This window comes from Silurus meridionalis, chromosome 3, assembly GCF_014805685.1.
Source record: "Silurus meridionalis isolate SWU-2019-XX chromosome 3, ASM1480568v1, whole genome shotgun sequence".
NCBI classification, from domain to species: domain Eukaryota; kingdom Metazoa; phylum Chordata; class Actinopteri; order Siluriformes; family Siluridae; genus Silurus; species Silurus meridionalis.
The window spans coordinates 19,470,733-19,497,149 of NC_060886.1; the positions used below are offsets into that span (position 1 = coordinate 19,470,733).

The window sequence follows — 26,417 nt, forward strand, 5'->3', positions numbered from 1 at the left end:
CTTGGGAATTTGTGTCCTATTCTTTTATTATTATTAACCTGTATCATTCACATATAATGCAGTTAGAATTGCTGTATTGTTATTGTAATTTTATAAGAATAAAGAATGAATAAGAAATAAGTAATATATATTCAATAACATAACTATAAAAAGATGACTCTGAATTAAGCTGAGATTAGCTGAATCCTTTGGACTATGGAGATTAAAGTTCAAAAGTGAGTTGCAGAATTGTTTTGCATTTGCTTCATCAAATGTAAATCATGGCTGTTCTGTTAAATGCTATTTTGCTGACTCATTACTATTGCAAATAAAGCACAAGTTTAAAAAGACCAGGCCATGTGCACATGTAAGAATAAACCGATGTGCAGTATGGCCTGTTTGAAGCAAGAGATATGCTTTTATGGCCACAAGCTTCGGTCTCAAGTGACTAACCACACCTAATTAGGAAAGCATTAGTGCCCTGTGCTCTCCCAATCACCCTTTTTTATGACTTTCAGCATGCTCATTTCAGTCCAACCACAATCAGCATTAGGCTGTTCCACATTGCCGGAAAAGACCCTTTTTTAAAGTGTCCATTTCTTCTATTGCCGCTAATGAGCACTTAAATGCTTTATCTCCTCATCCTAAAATGGTGAAATGAGAGAGGGTGTGTGCGTGTATGTGTGTGTGTGTGTGTGTGTGTGTGTGTGTGTGTGTGTGTGTGTGTGTGTGTGTGTGCAGGCAAACAAATAGAAAATGCAGATATATAGTCAACAAAATATTTAGCTCAGTTACAATGACCTGTTTATGTATTTAAAGAGTTGATCATACAGTTTGACTAATTATGCAGCACGTCAATTAGAGACAAGGAAACTTGTTGACTTGTTTTTTTTGACTAGCATTTATTTTAATCACTTGACCATTAAACATAAGTTATTATTAGTACTGTTAGTATTTTATTAAATGCAATGATGCATGATGAATAAAGTCTGCAAACGGGTTATTGTCTACTTTTATGAACTATCACTACTCCATCAGGATATTTAGTATCTAAGCAAGGTAAGCACATCAATGGAACAATGGCTTATACAGTGTTTTTTTGAATATAAAAAAAAATCTGCTAGCTACTAAAAAGGTCATTAATTTTTAAGTGCAATTTAAAAAGTGAGGCTGTGAAGCAGAGACGATTTTTCCAGCATAACATACAACTGAGATATGATATAACTGAGCAGTTAAGGGCTAAGGGTTTTGCTCAAGGGCCTAACAAAGGCACTTTAATGGTGCTGGGATTTTAACTTATGACCTGATCAGTAGTGACATCTTAAGTGACATCTGTTCCCCATGAAATGGCCACCACAAACCTTCAATACTACATTATTATTAATAAAAAACAAGCGCATAGATCAAAACTAGAGCTTCAGTCACACCGGTAGCCACAACACTATTATATTTCAAATAAAAGCAACATCACAGACAGTAGCCTCTATTATAACAGCATGACTGCCAAACACAATAAGCTCATCTGAAAGACAATCATTTAAATGAAGAGTGAGGCTGCAGATTCTCCTTGGCTGTTGCCAGGCAACGTGACCTGTGCTGTTTGGCTGACCACTGGTTGATGAGGATGCTAATGTGGAAGTACTTATTACACTCATGTTACATGGAGTCGTCAGGCATTACTTTGTCTGGCAGCTTTGTATGGCAAACAGTACTTGTGTCTGTGGGGATTTTAATAGTATACTAAAACTTAAAAAAAAAAAAAAAAAAATATTTAGTATTAAAGAAATGTAGATAAGCTGTGATTTGAGCAGTGACATTTAAACATTTATACAGTCTGAATAAAATGTAATGAATTGGTTTTTTTCTGTTGGACCAGTAAATTGTAGTTACTGTCAGCATTAAAATATGCAGATAAAAAATCACTGTCATGTACTTCAATTTTATAATGTATTACATATATATATATATATATATATATATATATATATATATATATATATATATATATATATATATATATATATATATAACACACATATGACACTGTGTAAATTGTGAATAAAAATGGACGCAATAATTTACAAATCTCATAAACTTATATTTTATTCACAATAGAATATAGATAACATATCAAATGTTGAAAGTGAGACATTTTGAAATGTCATGCCAAATATTGGCTCATTTTGGATTTCATGAGAGCTACACATTCCAAAAAAGTTGGGACAGGTAGCAATAAGAGGCTGGAAAAGTTAAATGTACATATAAGGAACAGCTGGAGGACCAATTAGCCATTTATTAGGTCAATTGGCAACATGATTGGGTATAAAAAGAGCCATTCAGAGTGGCAGTGTCTCTCAGAAGTCAAGAAGGGCAGAGGATCACCAATTCCTCAAATGCTGTGGTGAAAAATAGTGGAGCAATATCAGAAAGGAGTTTCTCAGAGAAAAATTGCAAAGATTTTGAAGTTATCATCATCTACAGTGCATAATATCATCCAAAGATTCAGAGAATCTGGAATAATCTCTGTGCGTAAGGGTCAAGGCCGGAAAACCATACTGGATGCCCGTGATATTCGGGCTCTTAGACGGCACTGCATCACATACAGGAATGCTACTGTAATGGAAATCACAACATGGGCTCAGGAATACTTCCAGAAAACATTGTCGGTGAACACAATCCACAGTGCCACTCGCCGTTGCCGGCTGAAACTCTATAGGTCAAAAGAAAAGCCATATCTAAACATAATCCAGAAGCGCAGGCGTTTTCTCTGGGCCAAGACTCATTTAAAATGGTCTGTGGCCAAGTGGAAAACTGTTCTGTGGTCAGACGAATCAAAATTTGAAGTTCTTTTTGGAAAACTGGGATGCCATGTCATCTGGACTTAAGAGGATAAGGACAACCCAAGTTGTTATCAGCGCTCAGTTCAGAAGGCTGCATCTCTGATGGTATGGGGTTGCATGAGTGCATGTGGCATGGGCAGCTTACACATCTGGTAGGCACCATCAATAGGTATATCCAAGTTCTAGAACAACATATGTTCCCATCCAAACTCCTTCTCCTTCAGGGAAGACCTTGCATTTTTCAACATGACAATGCCAGACCACATACTGCATTAATTACAACATCATGGCTGCGTAGAAGAAGGATGGTAGGAAGTACTGAAATGGCCATCCTGCAGTCCAGATCTTTCACCTATAGAAAACATTTGGCACATCATAAAGAGGAAGATGCGACAAAGAAGACCTAAGACAGTTGAGCAACTAGAAGCCTGTTTTAGACAAGAATGGGACAACATTCCTATTCCTAAACTTGAGCAACTTGTCTCCTCAGTCTCCAGACATTTGCAGACTGTTATAAAAAGAAGAGGGGATGCCACACAGTGATAAACATGACCTTGTCCAAACTTTTTTGAGATGTGTTGATGCCATGAAATTTAAAATCAACTTATTTTTTCCTTGTAAATGATACAAATGAAAGTGTGGTGTATAACACATGCGCAGTTTCTGTGACTTATTAGAAAAGAACTACACCTTTAAGATGCTACTATCAATTCTAGTCTAAATCCCTCTCTGAATTAAGAATTAAATTATATAATTATATTAATATCATTCTCATCCCAGTTATCATCAATTACCAATGTATAAAATTATGCAGATTCCTTGGTTGCTGGTGGCAGACAAGCTGGTTTAAATATTTCAGAAACTAGAGTTTATACAGAATTGTGTGAAAAGCATAAAGTATCCAGGGAGTGGCATTTCTGTGGGCTGTGGACCTTCCTAATGAGAGCGGTCCAAGAAGAACAGCTAGATTAATATAAGATGCCTGGAAAGCTCTGGTAACGCCAATAACTCAAACATTACGGTGAATGTGCTACAACACCAGAAATCCAACATAAATTTATAGACCCATTACCACTAATTTTGACAAAAAAACTGTAGAATGTGGTAAAAACTCATAGTGTAACAAATTCTGCATATTGGGGGAGTAAATAAAAGTCATTTGTAGAACAGTTAAGTAGATCATATCTTTAATAAACATTTTATTAAATGTAACACACACACACACACACACACACACACACACAAACACTTATTTACACATCTGTCTTACCCAAATTTAAACAATTTAATTAGTTTTTTTTATTTATAAAATTGATTTAATCGATTTAATTTGCCAAGTAAATCAGTTTAATTAACATAATAAAAAAGAGTATTGCATTGTATATATTTTATTTTTTATAAATATTATAAAATATTATTTTGTATATTATTTAACTAAGCAGGCATTATATTTAAAATTGTTTTCAAAATGTAAACTGTTATTGTTCAAAAATGTTAATAATAACAACCTGCGTTATTAAAAAAGTACAAGCAATTTTATGTTTTGTATTTCTGCCCCTAAATGTACCAAAATTAAACTGAACCGTGACAAAAAAAAAGAGGTACAGGAATTTTGTGTACCATTACACCCTTAGATCATTATGTCAGCCTGAATCTTACTGAAATATTTATCAAATTTTGTGGAGTTTTTTTCATGTAGGATCATGGGTGTTTTGAGCGCACACTGGAATCCTATCCAGTATGCTGTTCCTAATATTTACCATTGAGTAGTTTTGTATCTGTATGACATACATCCCTAAGCCACAGTTCTGCTTCAGTTACTTGACATTAGTCAATTAGTCCCACACCAGGCTCCATTTGCAAGCCTTACAAACATCCTGTTTAGCCATTGTGATTCTGACCACTAATGCACAAAAGTTTATCTTTTGTTAATGGTTTTAGTAAGAGTGAATGTCATACATACGGAAATGATTTAAATACACTTTCCAGTAACTCTTCAAATAACTCTTTTTTTATATTGCATCTTAAAAGTTGCAGGTTTCTGTGTGCATTAGCTTTGACAGTCATTCTTTAAAGTTTACCAGAATGTATTTCCTAGTAACACTTGGGCAAGGGGCAGGGCAATTGTTCTACACATTATAGTATGTAAACCACCCTCTTCGAATGCTCTAAGGAAAAGCCACAATGGAGCAAGCCACATACAGGAAGAGAGCCATTTGGTAGAGGCCTCTGACCACCAGATATGTGCTTAGTGTTTTACAGATCTTTTAGGGGATATAATATGTAATGCTTTTAATCTCAATCCAAACAGATATTGATCAGCTCCTTTACTGTTAGTTGATCTGGTAGATTTAATCATGCTCATGATCTGGCATAAAGGCCAGATAGCTGACATAAAACTGCTCATTCGTAAAATGGTATCATATATACATATATACTAATGGTTTATATATACTAGTATATGTCCACTATTTTACGCATGTATATATTGGCAATTATGGTCAGTATATACATGCATAAATAAGACGTGCAACTCATTAACTGGAACACAGTACCATGTTTTGTCCCACAATCCGAGGTCAATAACAATGTGATTATTTGCACAATTGATTAATTGTGCCCAGGTTAATGATTATATGCCAGTGCAAGTATGGAATGATATCTGACAGGGTAGGGATTCCATTTGAACAGCATGCAGGCAAACCTCTTTTTTTTGGACTGAGCTCATAATTTCCAGCCCCTCTGTTGTTCTGTCATTCTAGGCAACCAGTGCTCAGATTTCATTATCAGTATTGCCAAAATGTTGTGTAATGCTCATTGTCTTAATGGGAAAAAGGAACATTTCCGTTCCACATACTGCAGGGTTAGTTAGAAGTGATTGACATACTGTAAAAGTCAAACAAGTCAGTCAGTCACAGCTAAACATTTCACCTTTAAACAGTAAAAAGTTGATGTTTGATTGATGTTTGCCATCTCACTGCTGCGGCATACCTGCCCTAATCCCAAACTCAGGTCACAGCCTGTTTGAATCTCTGTGATCATGTGGATTTCCCCTAGAATCTCCAGTTTTTGCACACTGTTCAAATATATGCCGATGAGAAGTTAGGCATTTCGTGCTCACTGAATTTTCACAGTGCTCCCAGAATAGAATAATGACCAAGATAAAGGAGTTACTAAAAATAAATGAATGAAATAGTTGTGGAATAAATTAATTTGGCCCCAAGCCCTTGTCCAATCTGTTTTATTTTTAATGCACACTATAACAAATGGGTTTCTTTTATTAGTACAGATCTCCGGTATGATTATCATTACAGTCAAATGGGAGCCCCAGGCATTTGTGCAGCATTTGACTTCCTTTCAGAGCTGTGTCATGTGATCTCGCTTACTCCAGTGTAGTGAGTTGAAGACAGTCCTTGGCCGTGGTCACAGCCCTACACAAAGTTTGCATTCATTCAAAATATTGTTCTTGTGTTTGGATTTAGAAAGAATAGAAGAAAGAATGGGTGAGAAAAATGAAGTATTAAGTCTTGAATGCATTAATGCACACATTGCATGAATGTTGCTCTGGGTAGTGTACTACAGTGTACATATATTTTGCTTTAGATATTTGCTTTGGATGGACATGGTTTTGCAAAAACGTAGTTGTAGTATGTTATAGCAAGTTAGACTTACTATCATTAGTGGTAAAATTTTATATATATATATATATATATATATATATATATATATATATATATATATATATATATATTTATTTATTTTTTTTTATGTATTTGTGTGTGTGTGTGTGTGTGTGTGTGTACGATGGTGCAGTTATAGGAAGACTTACTACTAGTGAAATATAATATAATTATATATATATATATATATATATATATATATATATATATATATATATATATATATATATATATATATATATATATTATATTATATTATATTATATTATACTATATAGAGCAGGAGTACTAAAACTACATACTACAACACGTGTGTGTGTGTGTGTGTGTGTGTGTGTGTGTGTGTGTGTGTGTGTGTGTACGCAAAGTTCACAGCAGGAGTTTGGCGCCATCGTGTGGATCATAATGAACGGACAGGAGGTTTTTTTTATTCACTTCCTTGTTACCAGATACAAATGGCGGCGGTTGTTTGGTTACTAAGACGCTTTGCTTGAACTCCAAGATGGCGAAAATCTAGTCAGAACGCAGTTCCCGTTGTGCTACATTGAATATCTATTTGCTGTTTCATTTTTCTGTGTTGAAAACAGGAACAAAAATGACTGAGGTCGAGGACGAGGAAATAACGCAGGTCAGAATCTACTGCATCCTAACGGTTCTGCCTTTTGCCTCCAACACATGCTAATGTTTATGTCTTGGTTTTTCAAATGTAAAATGTTTTATGCAGTAGAAACGATTTTTTATTTTTTTGTGACTTACAGATGTTGATTAAGCAGCTGGTTATTTATTTTATGTTGTTAAAATCATACAGTCATTCATACATACATGCATAGAGTGTCTGTATATATAAAAACTTACAATCTAATTTTGTACCTGATTCTGTTTATATAGTACTATGTATGAAAAGCCCAGTCTGCATAATCATGTGTGACTCAAATAGTGTAAACAAGCCCAAACTTTCAATCTTTTCAGGCCCTGATTATTTACTACTGCCAGGAGAAATATTCCAATCATGTGTTGAAAGTTTCCAGTGAAGCCCAGGGACAGTTCAGCAGTAACTCCATCTACACGTTCTTCCACGCTTATGGACTTCTCATGCAAGGTAAACTGAATAGAGTAAAGAGATTGCTGTCTCTGACTACCCCTCCGCACTTGAGGTCTCGCTATAAAAAAAACACACTATATAGATATACCCTTATTCAGTTATACGTACATATTACTACACCTTCTGTATAACCTCATACCCTTATTTATTACACTGCCACTTGTAAATAAGCTATCTATGCACTTCTGGTTAGATGCTAACTGCATTTTATTGGCTCTGTACATGTACCTTGCACAATGACAGTAAAGTTGAATCTAATCTAATCTAATCTAATCTAATCTGATATAAAGGCATCTTGAGCAGAGCACACTGTTTCTTCAAACAGGTCGAACTGTACAAAGAAGGCATCAGCTATTCAGAGAAGCTGAAAACATTTTCGTATGGTGTTACCTCAGACCAGTGGTAAAACATATGATCATGTTGACAATATACAAATAATACAAGGCAGGATTATATATTTTTTTAAATAAATTAAGTTTAAAAGATGATGGGTGACAAATTATAAACGAAAAACCAAAAAGAAACTGTGTCTTACTACGTTATCGTGTTACTGCAGGCTTTCAGATCAGATTTAGTGCACTTTGGAACTGATGAAGACCTTTTTTTCCAAGTTTCCAATTGATATTCCATCAGTTTTGTTTTGGATGATAATGGTGGAGAGCACTATCTAACTACAAAATCCCTGATAGACTTTGGGTCTGGTTGCTTTTCCGTACAGTTGTTATTGAATTATTGTTTCTAAGGGTCTAATCATGAACTGCACTGGCCTTCTTACTCGACTTGCTTTTTTCCTCTTAGATATCAAAGTTTCCAAACCTATTTACTGATGTCTTATCTATAGATTTAAATATTACAGTAACTTACAGTCAGCATTGCCAAACACTTGTCACTATCACCAATGTTTGTAACTGAAACTCCTGCGATCTATGAACTATATAATGGTTATGTAGATGATTAGTGTATTTCTACATGACACAGATCATGCACATTATATTTATGCATTGTTTCTAGAAGCATCTGCAGGTGTGATTATATTTTTTTTAATCAGCACTTGATCTTGTTCAGGAGTTGGTGAATCTGAAACTTACCCATAGATGCCAGTTCATCATGAGGCACACACATATACACACTCATTTATATCCAGAAACTATTTAGCAAAGCCAGTCTACCTAGATGCATGTTTTTGGGACATTGGAGGAAACCTGAGAACCCAGGGGAATTCTACATGGTCTCAAGGCAGAGACTGTAACCTTAGCTTACGATTGAACTGGGGCTGTTTGATGGCCTTGTTATATTATTCCACTTTATCCACTTTAATATGTCACCGTATATAAGTAAATATATAGGGAATGTAAAATTAGTTTAAAGTAAAGTTTAACACATTCCAGTTTTGAGTAATTCGCACTGTATGATGAATTAAATGTTGTGCATGTTCATGTTTAAATTCCTCCTGTTTTATTTGGTAGATCAAGTGCAAGAGGCCATTCAAGAGCTGGAACAGCTGAAGGATAAGAGAGATGTATCATTGTGTGCACTGATGGCTCTTGTCTATGCCCAGAAAAAAAGACCTAACCCAGGTAAATACTGGTGCCAAAACCTGCTCACATTATCACACGTTTTTTAATCCGTTAAAAACGTGTATTTACCTGGAACAAGTAATAAATATGTATTGCTTCAAATCAGGTACATAAAGACATTTTTTTTGTTGAGTAATGTAATTCAATGGGATGCAAATGTTTCAGACAAAGACACCATCCAAGAGCTTGATGTGAAGGTTAAGGAGAATCGTAAGAGTGCCGGGCCCAAAGCGCTGTACCATGCTGGGATGTTTCTCTGGCTCCTGGGCCGGAACGACAAGGCCAGAGAATATGTGGATAGGATGATCAAAATCTCCAATGGCTCCACAGAGGTTAGATCTATATTTTGATCTGTATTGAGAATTACAATAATTCAATTAGGTCACTGTAATTAGTTTCTCACAAATAACTAATAAATCACGCAGCACAAATTAAATTTTCTCGGTCGCAATTCACTCTTAATGTAATAATTCAATTCCCATATTGACATATTGTTTGTTAGGTTTTGTTGCTGATTAAATTTAGGAACATTCTAGTATCATTTGGTCTGTTCACAGAACGATCCTATAATGATTCCTTTCCAATGATGGATAGGGCAGAAAGAGCAGAATGGCAAACAATGTCATTGTTGTATATAAAAGTACAACTGTACGGTGGGCCGGCGGGAAAGCACTGAATATTAGAAGACTTTATTGTCTTATGTATCTTTTTTAAAATAAAACAAGATATTATAATATTTTATTACTAATAAACAAAGGGTATGTGAGGGTGGTGCAGGACATGTATGAGGACAGAGTGACAGCAGTGAAGTGTGCAGTAGGAACGAAAGACTGGTTCAAGGTGAATGTTGGACTGCATCAAGGATTGGCTCTGAGCCCTTTCCTGTTTGCAGTAGTGATGGACAGGTTGACGGACGAGGTCAGACAGGAGTCTCCGTGGACTATGATGTTTGCGGATGATATTGTTATTTGTGGTGAGAGTAGGGAGCAGGTTGAGAAGAGTCTGGAGAGGTGGAGGTACACGCTGGAGAGATGAGGAATAAAAGTCAGTGGGAGCAAGACAGAGTACATGTATGTGAATGCGAGGGAGGGCAGTGGAGTGGTGCGGTTGCAGGGAGAAGAGGCGGAGAAGGTGGAGAAGTTCAGGTACCTGGGGTAAACAGTGCAAAGTAATAGAGAGTGTGTTAGAGAAGTGAATAAAAGAGTGCAGACAGGGTGGAGTGGGTGGAGAAGAGTGATAGCAGGAGTGATTTGTGATAGAAGGGTATCTGCAAGAGTGTAAGGGAAAGTTTAAAGGACTGTGGTGAGACCTGTGATGTATGGATTAGAGACAGTGGCATTCACTAAAAGACAGGAGGTGGAGCTGAAGATGTTAAGGTTTTCAATGGGAGTGATGAAGATTGACAGCGCATGTAGGACGTTTTGGAGACAAGGTGATGAGGAGAGATTGAGATGGTTTGGACATGTTCAGAGAAGGGACATGGGGTATATCGTAGGAGAATGCTGAGGATGGAGCCACCAGGAGGGAGGAAAAGAGGAAGGCCAAGGAGGAGGTTCATGGATGTGGTGAGGTAAGACTATACAGGTAGGTGGTGTGAAAGAAGCAGATGTAGAGGACATGATAGTATGGAGACATATGATCCGCTGTGGCGACCCCTAATGGGAGAAGCCGAAAGAAGAAGAATTACTATTAAACAAGGGCTTCATAATGACTGACCACCTAATTGTAGTCACATTAAATTAAGCTTTAATCTAATATAATGTTTTTACATGTGATCACTGTTGACTTTAACACATCATTTGAAAAGCACATTTCCTAAATTGTTGGGCTTCATGGTCAAAATTTGACTATTGTGTGGGTTTCAGGGGTTGATACTTAAAGGCTGGGTAGACCTGACATCTGGTAAAGACGGCTACACCAAGAAATCTGGGAAATACTTTGATGAAGCGCTGAAAGAGAAAATCAATATTTTTGCTCTGATGGGAAAGGTAATTATGAAAAGCAAAATATGATCTGTAGTGTTTTCTCTTGTATTTCTTACTATTAATTAATACTCAAAGAAGGAAGGAGGCATTTGTCAGATTCTCACAATTATGTTTGACATGATCTCATTTTAGAGACTTTAGAGAGGATTTCTATTATACCTCTTGTTTCCTTTCAGGTGCAGTATAATGAGGTACGCCAGAATTACTCTGGTGCCTTAGAGACGGTTAACCAGGTCATTGTCAGCTACCCATCATTCACACCTGCTCTAGTGAAGAAGATGAAGCTTCTGTTGAACCTGCAGGACTGGGAACAGACTTTGGATGCTGCTCAGAGGTATCACCTCTTTCACTGCTTTGTTTGGTTTTGGCATCAGCGCAACAGGTTATTTCTACTGGATTAAATGTACATTTATATGCTGGTTTGAATAAACTGAGTCTGTTGTATGTTTCTGATTTCGAAACAGACAAACACAAAAACACTGAAAAGTCATTAGGCCAAGGCAGGGCCGTGGGAGTCAGTCTGTGTTTGAGTCTAAATGAAAATCAAATGTGATGCCACAGATTCAGGCTGAAAGACTGGGCCATTGTTCTGTTCTCTGCTCCCTGTTGGATGAGGGCCAGTGGGAGGTAGAATCAAAGGCGCCTTTGAGGCTGAGCCCAAAAGCCACACATTTCTAAGAGTGAACTGCTATGTGGGGGGGCACAACCATTCACTCTGTGGTTTAGGATTTGGTAGTGCCAATCTACTAGAAAGAAAAAAACTACTCATTCTTCCCCATTTTGAAATGATCTTGCCATGAGGATGATTAGCAGAATGAAAAACCCTTGGCCAGGTCTGTTATTGTATTGTAGTGCATGTTGCATCAATTTAGAAAAAAAAATTTAAGGAAGCCCCAAAACAAACAATCTATTCAGTTCAAGAATGCCTTTAAGATGAAAGGATCAAATCTTAACAAGTAATGTCTTGATTTTTTTTTTTTTATTGACCTTAAATATACAATATATTTGGTTACATTAGCATAGTTTCAAAGGTTTTAGCCTTTTTTTTGTGGGGACAGAAACTTTTCTATATAAAGAGTACTCCACGCTAACGATTTGCAAATGTTTATCTTTAGACTTCTTCAGAAAGACAGAAGCAACCTGGAGGGATTGCGAATGCTTGCACTGTACTCGCTCTGCAGAGAAGGAGACATCGAGGAGGTCTGACAGCAACTCATAGATAAAATCTATAAAAATCTATCTATAAAAAAGAATTTTTTTTATTTAAATGAGACAAAAGATTATTAAAATCTGTATTCTGTGTTTACAGTCAGTGAAGCAGTTGTTGACCCTTATCAGCAACCTGGACTCTCAAGAGCCTAATAACCCAGAGCTTCTTTACCGAATGTCTTTAGCTTTCACTCGAGGGGTAAGGTCTCTTAGTAATTCATAGTCATGGTTAAGCATATTCTTACATATTTTAAAAATAGTACATTAGAAAAAGGGCTGTCAAAATGAACACGCTAATAAAACGGCAACGCAAATTCATTTTAATGCCACAAATTTTATCAACGCGCGATTAATGCAAAGTGCATTTCTGTTTGACCATTTTTAGAAAAAAATAATAAAAGAGCCGAAAGTAAAACCTTCAGCGACACACATTCACTCGCGACGTCCTTTCTTTACTCAGATATATTTAAAAAAAAAAAAAAAAAAAACGTAAAAGAAAAATAATTTTTAATCTCATTTGTTTTACTGATGCCCCAAGTTTCAAATCAAGCACCAAAATCCGCCATGAGGCACACATCCCGCAATTAAAACCGTCCGTGTGGAAACATAGCAAAAGCTCAGTTTGGTGTCCTGGAAATGTCTGTAATTTAAAAACACCATAATTACTTTCAAACATTTAAAAGAATATTTTTACCATCTGCCTTGTCATCTGAAAACATAAACAGGCTTTACTGTATGAGCAACTGTCTCAGTGCAAAACAAGAGAAGTGATGGGAACCTGTGGATTTTCTAAGGTCTTTTTCCCATTTGACTAATAGGCATGAACAAGTTATTTGAAAAACATAAATATATGACCTTTGAAACTAGTCTTCATGCTCTACGTATGTTGACAATGAATTCACCAGTGATAAACATACATTAGCATGAAGCATCCATATTTGTCCATGCCTGTGTTAGTGTATTAAAAACTTAAAACGTATTAATTTAAGGTGCATTAAATTATAACAATTCAATATTTTAATCGACTGACAGCCCTAATTATAAATGAAAAAATATAAAACAAAATATAAAGGGTGTCATGGGAGACTGCTTCCAAAAATGGGAAATAACCATATCGCGGTCTGCTAGTGTCTGCTATACAAAAAGTAATCTGATCATGTATAAATGATAACATATAAGAACACATTACTTTAAACCTTACAGTTGGACCGTCTGTTAGAGCTGCAGGTTAATCAAAAGTCAAGAAGATTCAGCAAATCTTCAGAATAAAAAAGTAATTAGTGGCTGAATATAATTAATACTGTATATTTTTATATTTTAATTGCCGTTTTTCTAGTACACCTATACTTTGTGAACATTGTAATATACATTTTGAGATTATTACAGTCACTATAGTGCACGGTATTCTCCTCATTGATACTGTAATCCTGTCTACAGTGTGGAAGAGCAGAGAAGGTTCTACAGCACACACATGCTCTAGTTGAGAGAGCATTCTCCCTGGTGTCGGGTGATGCAGAACTGGCCACTGAACTAGGTTACCTGTTGGTCCTTCAGGGCAGAGTCAGGGAAGCCATAAAGTGGTACAAAACTGCCATGAAGTTGGATGAGAGCAGTGTCTCTGCTCTGATAGGTAAGAATTAATTTATTTCAGTGAATCAATTTCTCCTTAACTGTAAAGACAAGTCACAAGAAAGTTTAAAAAACCCAATAAACACTGCATCAAAGGTTTGTGCTTTTTTGAGCATCGCATTATACATTTGCACTTATAATTCAGTCCACTTTTCTGTGAAGATGTTCTACTAGACTTTGGAGTGTGCTTTTGGACATTTGTGTTCAAATCAGCCACAAGGGTGTTAGTAAAGGCAGGTACTGATGCAGGGTGAGGAGACCTGGGGTGCAGTCAGTGTTCCAATTAATCCCAAAGGTGTTCAATAGGGTTGAGATCAGAGCTCTATAGCAGACCACTCAAGATCTTCCTCTCCAAACCATGTTAACCATATCTTCATGGTGCTTGCTTTGTGCACAGGGACATTGGCATGCAGAAACAGATTTAAATGCAAGTGAACGCAAAGTTTTATTATACCGCATTTAAAGACGTTTTGTGTGCCTTCAGGTTTGTGGTAACAGTTTGGAGAAGATCCACATATGGCAGGGAAGGTCAGATGTCCCAATACTTTTGTCCATATAGTGTACTTTTACTTCAACTTTAGCAGAATCAAATTTTATCTCTCTAATAGTCAGATAAAAGTGAGAGATGGTCAGAGATTTGGAACCTAAGATGGGATAAATGATATGTTGTAAACAATGTAATGCATAATAAAATATTAAACTATGTTTGCCTGGTAAATAATCAACACTTACCCAATGAATCTTTGAGATTTTTAAGTAAATAAAGTGACTGGGACTTGCAGCCTGATTTGGTTTTAATATTGTAGGACTAGTCAATATGACATTACATTGATATAATCATACGTTAATCATCTTCTTCTTCTTTCAGCTGCTCCCATTAGGGGTCGCCACAGCGGATCATCCGTCTCCATACTACTCTGTCCTCTACATCCGCTTTTTTCAAACCAACTGCATGTCTTCCCTCACCACATCCATAAACCTCCTCCTTGGCCTTCCTCTTTTCCTCCATCTTCAGCATTCTTCTACCGATATACCCCATGTCCCTCCTCTGCACATGTCCAAACCATCACAATCGGGCCTCTCTCATTTTGTCCCCAAAGCGTCCTACATGCGCTGTCGTTTCTAATCCTGTCCATCCTCGTCACTCCCAATTAAAACCTCAACATCTTTAGCTCTGCTACCTCCAGCTCCGCCTCCTGTCTTTTACTCAATGCAACTGTCTCTAAACCATACAACATCACAGGTATCCCCACTGTTCTATAAACTTTCCCTTTCATTCTTGCAGATACTCTTCTATCACAAATTACTCCTGCCACTCTTCTCCACCCACTTTACCCTGCTTGCACTCTTTTCTTCACTTCTTTAACACTTCTCCCTGCAACCGCACCACTCCATCCAACCTTCTCTCGCTCTTTAATTTCCCCGTTCATCAGCTGCTCAAAATATTCCCTCCATCCCTAACACACTCTCCTCACTAGTCAACACACTTCCATCTCAGACCTTTATTGCTCTAACTTGCAGCACATCCTTCCCAGCTTGGTCCCTCATCAGTATAAATCCTTTTTTCCTTCCTCAGTGTCCAACTTCACATACATCTCCTAATATGCCTTTTCCTTGGCTTTTGCCACCTCCTTATCACCTTTGTTCCCTTCACCTACATGCCCATTAAAGTCTGCCCCAATCACCAATAGTTCTTTCCTAGGTACCCCATCTACCACTTTATCTAACTCACTCCAGAATTTTTCCTTCTCCTCCATCTCACAGCCCACTTGTGGAGCATAAGCACTGATGACAGTTATCATCAACCCTTCAACTTCCAGCTTCACGTTCATCACCCTATCAGAAACTCTCTTCACCTCGACTACACTCTTACTGTACTCTTCCTTCAGAATCACCCCTACACCATTTCTCTTTCCATCCACACCATGATGGAACAGTTTAAACCACCTCCAATGTTCCTGGCCTCACTCCCTTTCGCTTTGGTCTCCCAAACACACAACATATCTACCTTTCTCTGCTCCATTATATCAGCTAATTCTCTCCCTTTACCCGTCATAGTACCAACATTTAATGTACCAACCCGAACCTCCACTCCCCTCCACTTCTCCTTTCCCTGCCGTCTCTGTAGACGTCTTCCTCCTCTCCTTTTCATCCAACAGTAGCTTAATTTCCACCGCTACCCTGTTGGCTAACAATTCCTGTGGTGGTCGTAACACGGACCTTGACCGATCCCCGTATGAAATTCTGATTTGTGATCCGCATATTTGATTTGGCACATGTTTTACGCTGGATGCCCTTCCTAACGCAACCCTCCCCGTTTACCTGGCCTTGGGACCAACACTAAGAGTGCACTGGCTTATGCAACCCTAATAGCTGGGTTGATATCATCATACGTTAATATTAATTTTTAATTGGGCATTTGAAGAGGTCCCCTGGTGGTCTAGTGGTTAGGATGCGGCGCTCTCACCGCTGCGGCCTGGGTTTGATCCCCGTTCAGGAAACCAACCCCAGCCACTCTTAGTGCCGGTCCCAAGCCCGGATAAATGGGGAGGGTTGTGTTAGGAAGGGCATCCAGTGTAAAAACGTGCCAAATCAAACATGCGGATGATCCGCTGTGGCGACCCCTGATGGGAGAAGCCGAAAGAAAGTTTAATTGGGCATTTAAAGGTATACACAAACACCCTTGAAATGGTCTCAGAAAAGTGGAAACTATTATAACAGCAGATGGGGACTAAATCTGGGCACAAGCTCATATGAATATAATGGTCACCTTTGGCCTCATCGAATACCAGCCAATGGCATCATGAAAGCTTCTGCATGCTTCATATGAGGCACATGAAGACAGCCAAACTGCTCAATAGCTGCTGGTATTATTTAATACAGTGTAATATCCTTGATAGAGAACACTATCTGCCCTCTTACTCATACATGCAGATATCTACAATTACTGGTAACAGGTATCACTATAATTATGAGAGGAAAGAGTACATGTCAGTCTCTTTTCTATATGTCCATGATATTGTCAGGATCTAAACTTGCAATCTCCTGAAGTTCAGATGAATGATGTTGTGTTAGTCGGAGTGATCCAACCTTTATGTTCTGCAGGTATTATTCACTGCCAATTGAAGGAGGGTCACCTGCAGGATGCTGAGCAGCAGCTCGAGTTTCTTACTGAAATTCAGCAGTCCATTGGCAAATCAGCGGTAAGTCACCAAAAACGGCTCAACAGTCCAAAGCACCAAATTTTCCTTATTATCATCCTATATTATTATTATTATTATTTTTTTTTTTATCCTTAATTCATTTTATAAGTAATTAGACATTTCCATACATCAACTTTGTTGTGCACACTTTAAAAGTGTAATGCTGAATCATACACTTTTTGCAATGGTCTGTTGGTTTGCTCAATGCTTTAGGCAGTCCTCATTAAATCCTCTTTAAATCATTCATACGCAGCTATAATTCACTGATGCAGCCGCTTGTGTTTTATGTAAAGGAGTTATCTCTGGTGTATAACGTCTCCCATTCAGACATGTGAGGCTGTTTTGTTGATGACATCAGTCAGACACAGTATGTGTTCAGCATAGCTGCAGAAGTGAGAACACTTTACAGTTAAGTCCCCAGTTACTATTTAACTTAAAGAAATGCCGTTACTACTGATCCAGGTGCAAAGAGAGCGGAACAGCAAGTGTAATGTTAAACATAAAAATAAAAAGTAGACATCAGACATAGCAGAGTTACGGTGTGATACATATGAGGTAGATGTGATGGATATGAGATTGGGATGTACATTATGTAAGAACAGAGTTAATTAAAGTGCGAGTGCACTTAAGCAAGCAAACCCATGCTAGTGATATTAGTAGATATTATCTGGACTTTCAACAAAGTTTTGACAAACGTTCTTAGGTGTTTTGTTCGTAACTGCATTAGGAGCTGCAGTATTTGCGGGTGGTCCTGGCCATTGGGAAACGGAAGTCTCAGGATGAGGTGACCAACCTGCTGAATGCCACTGTGGACATGCACTTCTCCACTCTCCAGGGCCTGCCACTCAGTGTCGAATACTATGAGAAACTAAACCCAGACTTCCTGCTAGAGATCGCAAAGGAGTACCTGGTGCTCTGTCCTGCCAAGGTCCGTCTCACACAGTGCGCAAACTGAAACATGACTACAATCAATGTTTTAGTTGGGTAACCTGTTTTGTGGTTAAAAATTTATTTTCCAAACTATATGTAAAACAATTGTGTGTGTTTTTCATGGGATTCCAAAGACTAAACATTGTTTTCTTACTAAAATTCCCTTTGATTAGCAAGCTCAAAGGTTAACATGCTTATTGAGCAGAAGTAACCCAGGGTCCTTAAGTAAGTCAACTTCCAGATATACAGTAGTCACACACAATGCCTCCTACTGTGTGGGTCAACCTGGAAGAGACCAGTGCAGCTTCAATTTGGCAGCATCTTATTTGTATTGTTAAGCACAGGTCACTGACTACAAAAGGCTTAAGAACCCTGCTAGACAAAGTATTTACCTTATAAAGGTAATTATTATTATTATTTTTTTTTTTAATATATATACAGTACAGACCAAAAGTTTGGACACACCTGCTCATTCAAAGAGTTCTCTTAATTTTTATGAATATGAAAATTGTAGAGTCACACTGAAGGCATCAAAACTATGAATTAACACATGTGGAATTATATACATAACAAAAAAGTGTGAAACAACTGAAAATATGTCATATTGTAGGTTCTTCAAAGTAGCCACCTTTTGCTTAGATTACTGCTTTGCACACTCTTGGCATTCTCTTGATGCCTACTTTGAAGAACCTACAATATGACATTTTTTCAGTTCACTTTTTTGTTATGTATATAATTCCACATGTGTTAATTCATAGTTTTGATGCCTTCAGTGTGAATCTACAATTTTCATAGTCATGAAAATAAAGAAAACTCTTTGAATGAGCAGGTGTGTCCAAACCTTTGGTCTGTACTGTATATATAATATATATACACTTTTGGTCTGTACTGTATATATAATATATATACACTTTTGGTCTGTACTGTTTATATAATATATATACAGTACAGACCAAAAGTTTGGACACACAAGGTGTGTCCAAACTTTTGGTCTGTACTGTATATATTTTGCTTGTGTTATAGCCTCCAGCCCAGGGCCAGGCTCCTGCTCCTCAGCTACAGCATTGTGCAGCTGTGTTGGACACAGTGATCAAGATTGTCCCTGGACTCCTCCATGCAGTGTTCCTGATGGCAAAAGTCAGGTTTCTGTCAGGTGAATGTTTAAATTCAAGATCAGAGTTCAATTCAATAGTTTTCGTAGTTTTTCTTTCTCTGAAAAAAAACAACATTAGGTCATATAACCCTTGCTGGTGTTTTTGTTGACTCTGATCTTTGTCTTGTTTAGGGAACATAGAGGCAGCACAGAGCAGTCTGCAACATTGTTTGGAACAGAAGCCCTCTTTTGCAGATGCCCACCTTCTCATGGCACAAATCCATCTCCTCCAGGGCAACTTCAAACTTTCTTCTCAGTCGTTAGAGCTCTGTCTCAGCCATAACTTTGAGGTGACAGTGGATTCCCCCCCAGGAAAACAATGATTGCATATACAAATATACAAGTTATATATATACAAGTTACAAACACTGATTAAAATGATCTCAACTATTGGGTAAAAATACTAATGAACACCCTCACAGGCATTTGTAAATAGTTTAAAATAGTAAGAAAAGCAGTAAGTAGTAGTGAATACATGTCTACTTCTGTATGTAACTTTTTTTAAGGAACCCCAGTCAGATAACTATTTGCTGTAAATAGCTGTTCCTCTTATTTAATTCCTCTTTATACTATGAATTCCTAAAAAAAAAAAAAAAAACCACAATCCCCTACTGCTCTAAGTGTGTGTGTCTGTGTGTGTCTGTGTGTGTCTGTGTGTGTCTGTGTGTGTCTGTGTGTGTCTGTGTGTGTGTGTTTGCAGGTAAGGGAGCACCCTCTGTATCATCTGATAAAAGCTCAAACACAAAGAAAAATGGGTGAGCTGCAGGAGGCCATTCAGACACTTCAATTGGCAATGAGTTTGCCAGGAGTGAAAAGACTAGGCTCCTCTGCCAAAACCAAAGCCAGGAGAGTTGAACTCAGCACAGCAGACTGTGTTTCTGTGTATCTGGAGTTGGCAGAAGCACTCTGGCTCAATGGAGAACAGGTAACACTTGGGGTAATGAGGGGTTAAAGTGATTTGGCTACCGATGTAACAGTATGAAGCTTTTTTTCTTTTGCTTAAGTTCATAATCTAATCCATTCCAAAGGATTTTTTATAATGCAGCCAAAAATCTGGTGTCTTTTTGTTGCATTCATCACAGCACGAGGCAGCTAAAGTGATGCAAGATGCCATAAATGATTTTACGGGAACTCTCGAGGAACTGCGCGTCTCCATAGCTAACGCCGACCTAGCCTTGCTGCGGGGGGACACGGAGCTCGCACTGAGCATGCTTAGAAACATTACACAAGAGCAGCCCTACTTTGTGCAGGCCACAGAGAAAATGGCTGACATCTACCTGAACCACAGGAAAGAGAAAAGGCAGTATGTTAGCTGCTATAGGTACGGGGCATTAGTATAATACAACTAAATATTTACTTGTAGAGGCAGATATCAATAAAATATAAGATTACTAAATGCTGTTATATTAATGCTTTGCAATGGATAGGGGTCCTAACCATGGTGAATTCACTATTAATGCACACAGTTAATATAATCTCAACCTCACATGCTCAGATGCATATAATGGAAACAAAGACATGCCTCCTGACTCTTTGACTTTTCAGTCTCAATTTTGTTTTCTTTAATATATTAACAGGGATTTGGTGGAAAAGATGCCCAGCTCTCATACATACTTGCTATTAGGTGATGCCTATATGAACATCCAAGAGGTTAGTATTAAATTATCTTATGTATTATATATACCCTTTATCTTTTTTATGTTCTTTGAAATGGGTAGAAACCGATAATTTGCAATGAATGCGACGTGTGCCATCAGGAAAAAAATGTGAGTCAATATTTGCAAAAAATCTGCTGTACAAATATTTACAATTAAGGTGTTTAAGTTTATTTAGTGGAGTGGCTCAATCAGGAATATCAGGTTTGCAAGCTCTCATGTTTACTATTGCTTAATGAACATTTGACTTGTGATCTCTCAGCCTGAGCTGGCTATTGAGGTTTATGAACAGGCTTTAAAGAGAAGCCCTAAAGATGGTGCTGTGGCTACCAAGATTGGGAAAGCACTTGTCAAGACCCATAACTATGTTAAGGTAAGATCAGGATGAGACTCCATTTTTATTATACGTTCACCAAAAAACATCCTCTCCTGCGATGTATACATCTCAGCCTTAAAATTTTGCATACCATATCATTTATAAAACAGAAATAAAACATGCTTACCTTGAATTAGTTACCAGAGTCATACATTTTATATTGAACATGATATTAAATGACCTTCATGTGCAAGCAGCTCAGCCTACAATCATCTATAAAACACTGTATCAGCATGTTTAGTCTATTCGACCATTTGAATAATTAAAAATGAGTGAATAATGCACAAAGACAACAAATCTGCCTCTGTTAGACACCAAGATATTAAACCAAACAATAAAAATTAGTTATATTCAGATTTCAGCAACACATCTTTTACATTTCTGTACATTTTAAACACCAAACATTTAGCAGTTTGCCCATGTTTATAGGAATTATTCATATCTACAAAATACCTAATAGCCTTGCTACTACTTACTCTTCTAGCTTGCCCTTTTATATCTTTTAATGTCTTAGCAGCCTTCTCACTTCTCCGTATACTCATCTATCGTTCATGTCTGGTAGATTTAGTACACTTGCTTCTAAATATTGGAAGATTCTTCCACAACACTAAATTATTACCTGTTGCTACACTGCAATCTTCGTTTTCTGCTGATTTTTTTCCCCTCAATAGGTCTAATATGTATTTGAGTTCTTTGCTAATTTCTTACTTTTAAAGTTTACTTATGTCTTAACATGTACCTCTATATATAATTCTATGTCCTTAAAACTAAAGTGATCTTGGTTGTGATAGAATATTGTATAAATAATATAGTTTTTGTTTTGACAATCTTTGGTGTCTGTCACCTTCTAACCCGCTTTGCCATCAGTATAAATCTGAGATTTTTTGCAGGCCATAAACTATTACGAGGCTGCTCTTAAGAATGGTCAGCAACGCTTCTTGCGCTATGATCTGGCTGAACTGCTCATGAAGCTAAGACAGTATGAACGCTGTGAGAACGTTCTTTACGAGGCTCTCTCGCACGACCCTGGTGAGACCTTGCGCAAACACAAAAACACAATAGCTTTGCATGCAGCCAAACGTTTACAGCAGATGTTTAAACATCTTTTAACTAGTTTCCTTCTAATTTTTTTTTTTTTTTTTTTAGTGAATGAACTGCCTTTGCTGGCAGCGGACTGCCGTTACCTCGTACTGCTGGCCAAGATTCAGAGCAAAGTCAATAAAAATGACGAGGCTTTGCTTTCGCTACATCGTGTAAGTCTGCTGTCATTTTTTACTGATCGGTTGTTTGTGTGATCCAGCTGATTTCTGAAAGTATGGGTATTATTATTGACTGCTGTGTTTGTGTCAGGCGAGAGATGTGCAGGCGAAGGTGCTAAAGCGTGTTCAATTAGAGCAGCCCGACGCAGTGCCCATGCAGAAGCAGCTCGCCTCTGAGATCTGTGCCGAAATTGCCAAGCACTGCAGCCACCAGCGTGGCTATGAGAGAGCCGTCAAGTTCTACAAAGAAGCGCTTGTGTACTGTGAGAGTGACAGCAAGGTCAGCACGGTTAAATCAGTGTGCGCAGTGTGCTCCTCTCGCTGCAGCTGTGTCTCACGAGTTTTTCAATTCTCGTTGTGGGTGTGATGGGGTTTCTTGTGGGTTGTTTAATAGGAAGTGTTTTAAATGATCTGATGATTATTACAATTTAAAAAGTGTGCTTTTGTGTTCTGTATATATATATATATATATTATCATAATATGTGGCAGTGTTAATTATGTGCTATCAGTTGTTCTTTTGTTTTTTTTACTTTGAGTTGTCTTTTTGTTAAAACAGGTGATGTTGGAGCTAGCCCAGTTGTATTTAACTCTAGATGATGTCGAGGCTTGCCAACAGCAGTGTGGTGTCATCCTGAAGAATGACCCAGTCAACGAAGCAGCAACGCTTGTCAGTCTTTTAATACCTCTCTACTTGCTTGATATCATTTTGTCTACAAGCCAAAATTCATCTGTGTTCTCTGTTTTGTGTCTATAGATGATGGCTGATCTGATGTTCAGGAAACAGGACTACGAGCAGGCAGTTTTCCACTTCCAGCAGCTGCTGGAGAGGAAACCAGGTGTGACAGTTTTATCTCCATCACAGTGAGATGGGATGAGTGATGAGAGAAACCTGAGTATAGAGTTATGTGCTGGCCTGCTGTGTGTGGTCTTTGTTTTCATGACTTACCCATGCCTAATCTCCTTCAGATAACTATCCAACACTGTCCCGGCTGATTGACCTGCTGCGCAGAGCTGGCAAACTGGAAGAGATTCCCAGGTTTCTGGACATGGCTGAAAAACATTCGCCGAGGGCCAAGTTTGATCCTGGGTACAACTACTGCAGAGGCCTTTACTTGTGGTAAGGATAAAGAGTGAAGAAAACAGTACTAGATCTATATAGATCCCTATAACTGGTTTAAAAAAAAAAAAAAAAAAAAAAACCTGGAACATTTTATTTGGTCAGTTCAGTACTTATTAGAACATTATATACATGGTGTACTTAGAAATTATGACAAAAAAATGACAAACAGAAATTTATTTATTTATTTATTTATTTTATTTTTTGTGCACCCTGGATCAAATCTGGCATATTAGACAAATTATTATAGCTATCCTGTAATACTATACTGTATGTCTCAGGTACACTGGGGAACCCAACGAGGGTTTGCGTCACTTCAATAAGGCTCGTAAAGACAACGACTGGGGTCAGAATGCAGTGTACAACATGATTGAGATTTGCTTAAACCCGGATAATGAGACAATGGGCGGTGAGGTGTTTGAGAATCTGGATGGAGACATGGGGTGAGTAAATACAGAGGCACCAAATAACTGTATTTTATTATTGGCCAAAGCATAATATAAAATTTCGATGTAAATATTTTCAAACAATTTGAAGAAAACTTGGTGAAACCAAAGCCATTGTAAATGTGTGTAAATACTGCGTCATTTGAAAGTTATTAGTGGTAGCAACCTTCACACATGCAAACAGTCAGTGTGTCACACTCCACTCCATTTGTTTGGTTAAGGGGTTTGAAGCAAATTAAGTAAACTTGGTGCTTTGTGTACTGATTAATTATTTGCCATATCAGGAACTCTACAGAGAAGCAGGAGTCAGAGCAGCTGGCAGTCCGAACAGCAGAGAAGCTGTTGAAGGAGTTAAAGCCTCAGACTTCTCAAGGCCACACACAGCTGCGTATCCTTGAGCATTACTGTTACCTGGCTACCAAGCAGAAAACCAACGTGGAGAAAGCACTCGGAGTGTTCATTGAGATCGCAAACACCGAGGTGTGCAAAAACCTGACGGACCGGATTAATTGTACACAAGAGTCCATATCAATCCACACACATGTGCACTCATGTCCACATGGGCACACACCTTGGTACACATAACTGTGAAAACATCCAAACGTCTACACTTGTTTACACTGCTAAAATTGACCTTTATAACATATACACATTGTATTACTTATTGTGTTTTTACAGACAAGTCACAACACACTAAAATGATTTTCATTCATACATTTTTAGCTCTGTATGCTGGTCAGGGTTGTGGTAGACCCTGTGATGTTTACACAATTGTAATACTGACTCTTTCCTCATTTTCTCACACCGCAGAAAGACCACGTCCCTGCATTATTGGCGATGGCTACGGCTTACATGATCCTCAAACAGACCCCTCGAGCTCGGAACCAGCTGAAACGCATTGCCAAGATGAACTGGAACATTGTTGATGCCGATGAGTTTGAGAAGAGTTGGTTGCTTTTGGCAGACATATACATTCAGTCCGGCAAATATGACATGGCAGTAGAGCTGTTAAAGCGCTGCCTGCGCCACAACAAGGTTAGCACTGTCGTTAAAAAAAAATGTGGTTATGATACTGTGATCTTGATTTTTAGCTTTTACCTGGAGGGAACACTTTTGTCAGGTTTAATTGAGTCTTTATAAAAAGAAGGAAAAATGTGTTTTCTTCAAAATACGGAGACATGAAGCTCAAAAAAATGTGTACTTCAGATATCTGAAGTAGGTCTCTGAAATCTTTTTTCTTAATACCATAAAGAGAACCTTTGATTAAAGAGATAAGGTTGGTTGCTACATTCCTCCTTGTAGTTTAATATACTTGTTTTGCTCTGCAAGTGTAATTCATTCAGTTGTTGTAACAGTATTCTACAAAATAATGTTGTTGCAAAACTCATTACTATCTATTTATTTTCCATAGTCATGCTGCAAAGCTTATGAATACATGGGTTACATCATGGAGAAGGAGCAATCTTTCAGGGATGCAGCCATGAACTATGAACTGGCTTGGAAATATGGCAATCAGACCAATCCAACAATTGGTATGTGCTTCAGTTCTTTTTGCTGACTTTCCTTGATTCTTAAATGTGTTGAAATTGAAATTTGAGTATTTGTTACAGGGTACAAACTTGCTTTCAACTATTTGAAAGCAAAGCGACATGTTGATGCCATAGATGTTTGCCATAAAGTGAGTGAATTCTTCATGAGGTCTTCTGAATTAAAAAGTGACATCAAAAGCTGAATAACCGAGAATCTTTTTCTTTCAGGTCTTGGATGCACACCCAAACTATCCAAGGATAAGAAAGGACATCTTGGACAAAGCCAGAGCTGCTTTGCGTTCTTAATATGGTGTGTGTGTGTGTGTGTGTGTGTGTGTGTGTGTGTGTGTGTGTGTGTGTGTGTCTATGTGTCTATATGTGTGTTATTTTTCTATAAAACCAAAAATGTGTTAGCATAACCTAACAACAGTGGTGTTTATAAATGATGATATACTTTAGTATTACATTTTGTAACTGTTATTTGATATTTTGGTGTGACTGCTATTTTTCAATATGTAGTATATTTTCTTGATGACTGTATTAAACTGTCCAAAAAATTGTTACATTAAAGAAAACGATTCATAATGGTGTGTCTGTACTTGCTAATATGATCAATAATATTAGTAATTATAATATACTATAATTATGAAATAATATGAATTAAATATGTATTTCTGTACTATATAAATTGCATCACTAAACACAATGCTTATTTAATTAGTAATATTTAACCTGCAGAACAGAGGG

The 26,417-nt window shown here is 37.6% G+C and overlaps 1 protein-coding gene across 1 annotated transcript; it reads left to right on the top strand.

Annotated features, from left to right (window-relative positions):
- Positions 1 to 6,949: 6,949 nt before the first annotated feature.
- ttc21b (tetratricopeptide repeat domain 21B) lies at positions 6,950 to 26,255 on the top strand. Its single transcript, XM_046844953.1, has 29 exons — positions 6,950 to 7,127; positions 7,469 to 7,598; positions 9,068 to 9,178; positions 9,344 to 9,510; positions 11,044 to 11,166; positions 11,340 to 11,497; positions 12,279 to 12,363; positions 12,473 to 12,571; positions 13,810 to 14,002; positions 17,107 to 17,204; positions 17,932 to 18,132; positions 19,158 to 19,287; positions 19,420 to 19,577; positions 19,988 to 20,212; positions 20,370 to 20,608; positions 20,865 to 20,937; positions 21,205 to 21,315; positions 22,209 to 22,347; positions 22,465 to 22,571; positions 22,669 to 22,857; positions 23,135 to 23,245; positions 23,333 to 23,414; positions 23,545 to 23,695; positions 23,977 to 24,138; positions 24,426 to 24,621; positions 24,952 to 25,176; positions 25,553 to 25,673; positions 25,752 to 25,819; positions 25,899 to 26,255. Exons 1-29 carry the CDS (start codon positions 7,095 to 7,097, stop codon positions 25,974 to 25,976), a joined length of 3,963 nt encoding a protein of 1,320 aa, XP_046700909.1. The 5' UTR covers positions 6,950 to 7,094; the 3' UTR covers positions 25,977 to 26,255.
- The last annotated feature ends 162 nt before the right edge of the window (positions 26,256 to 26,417 follow it).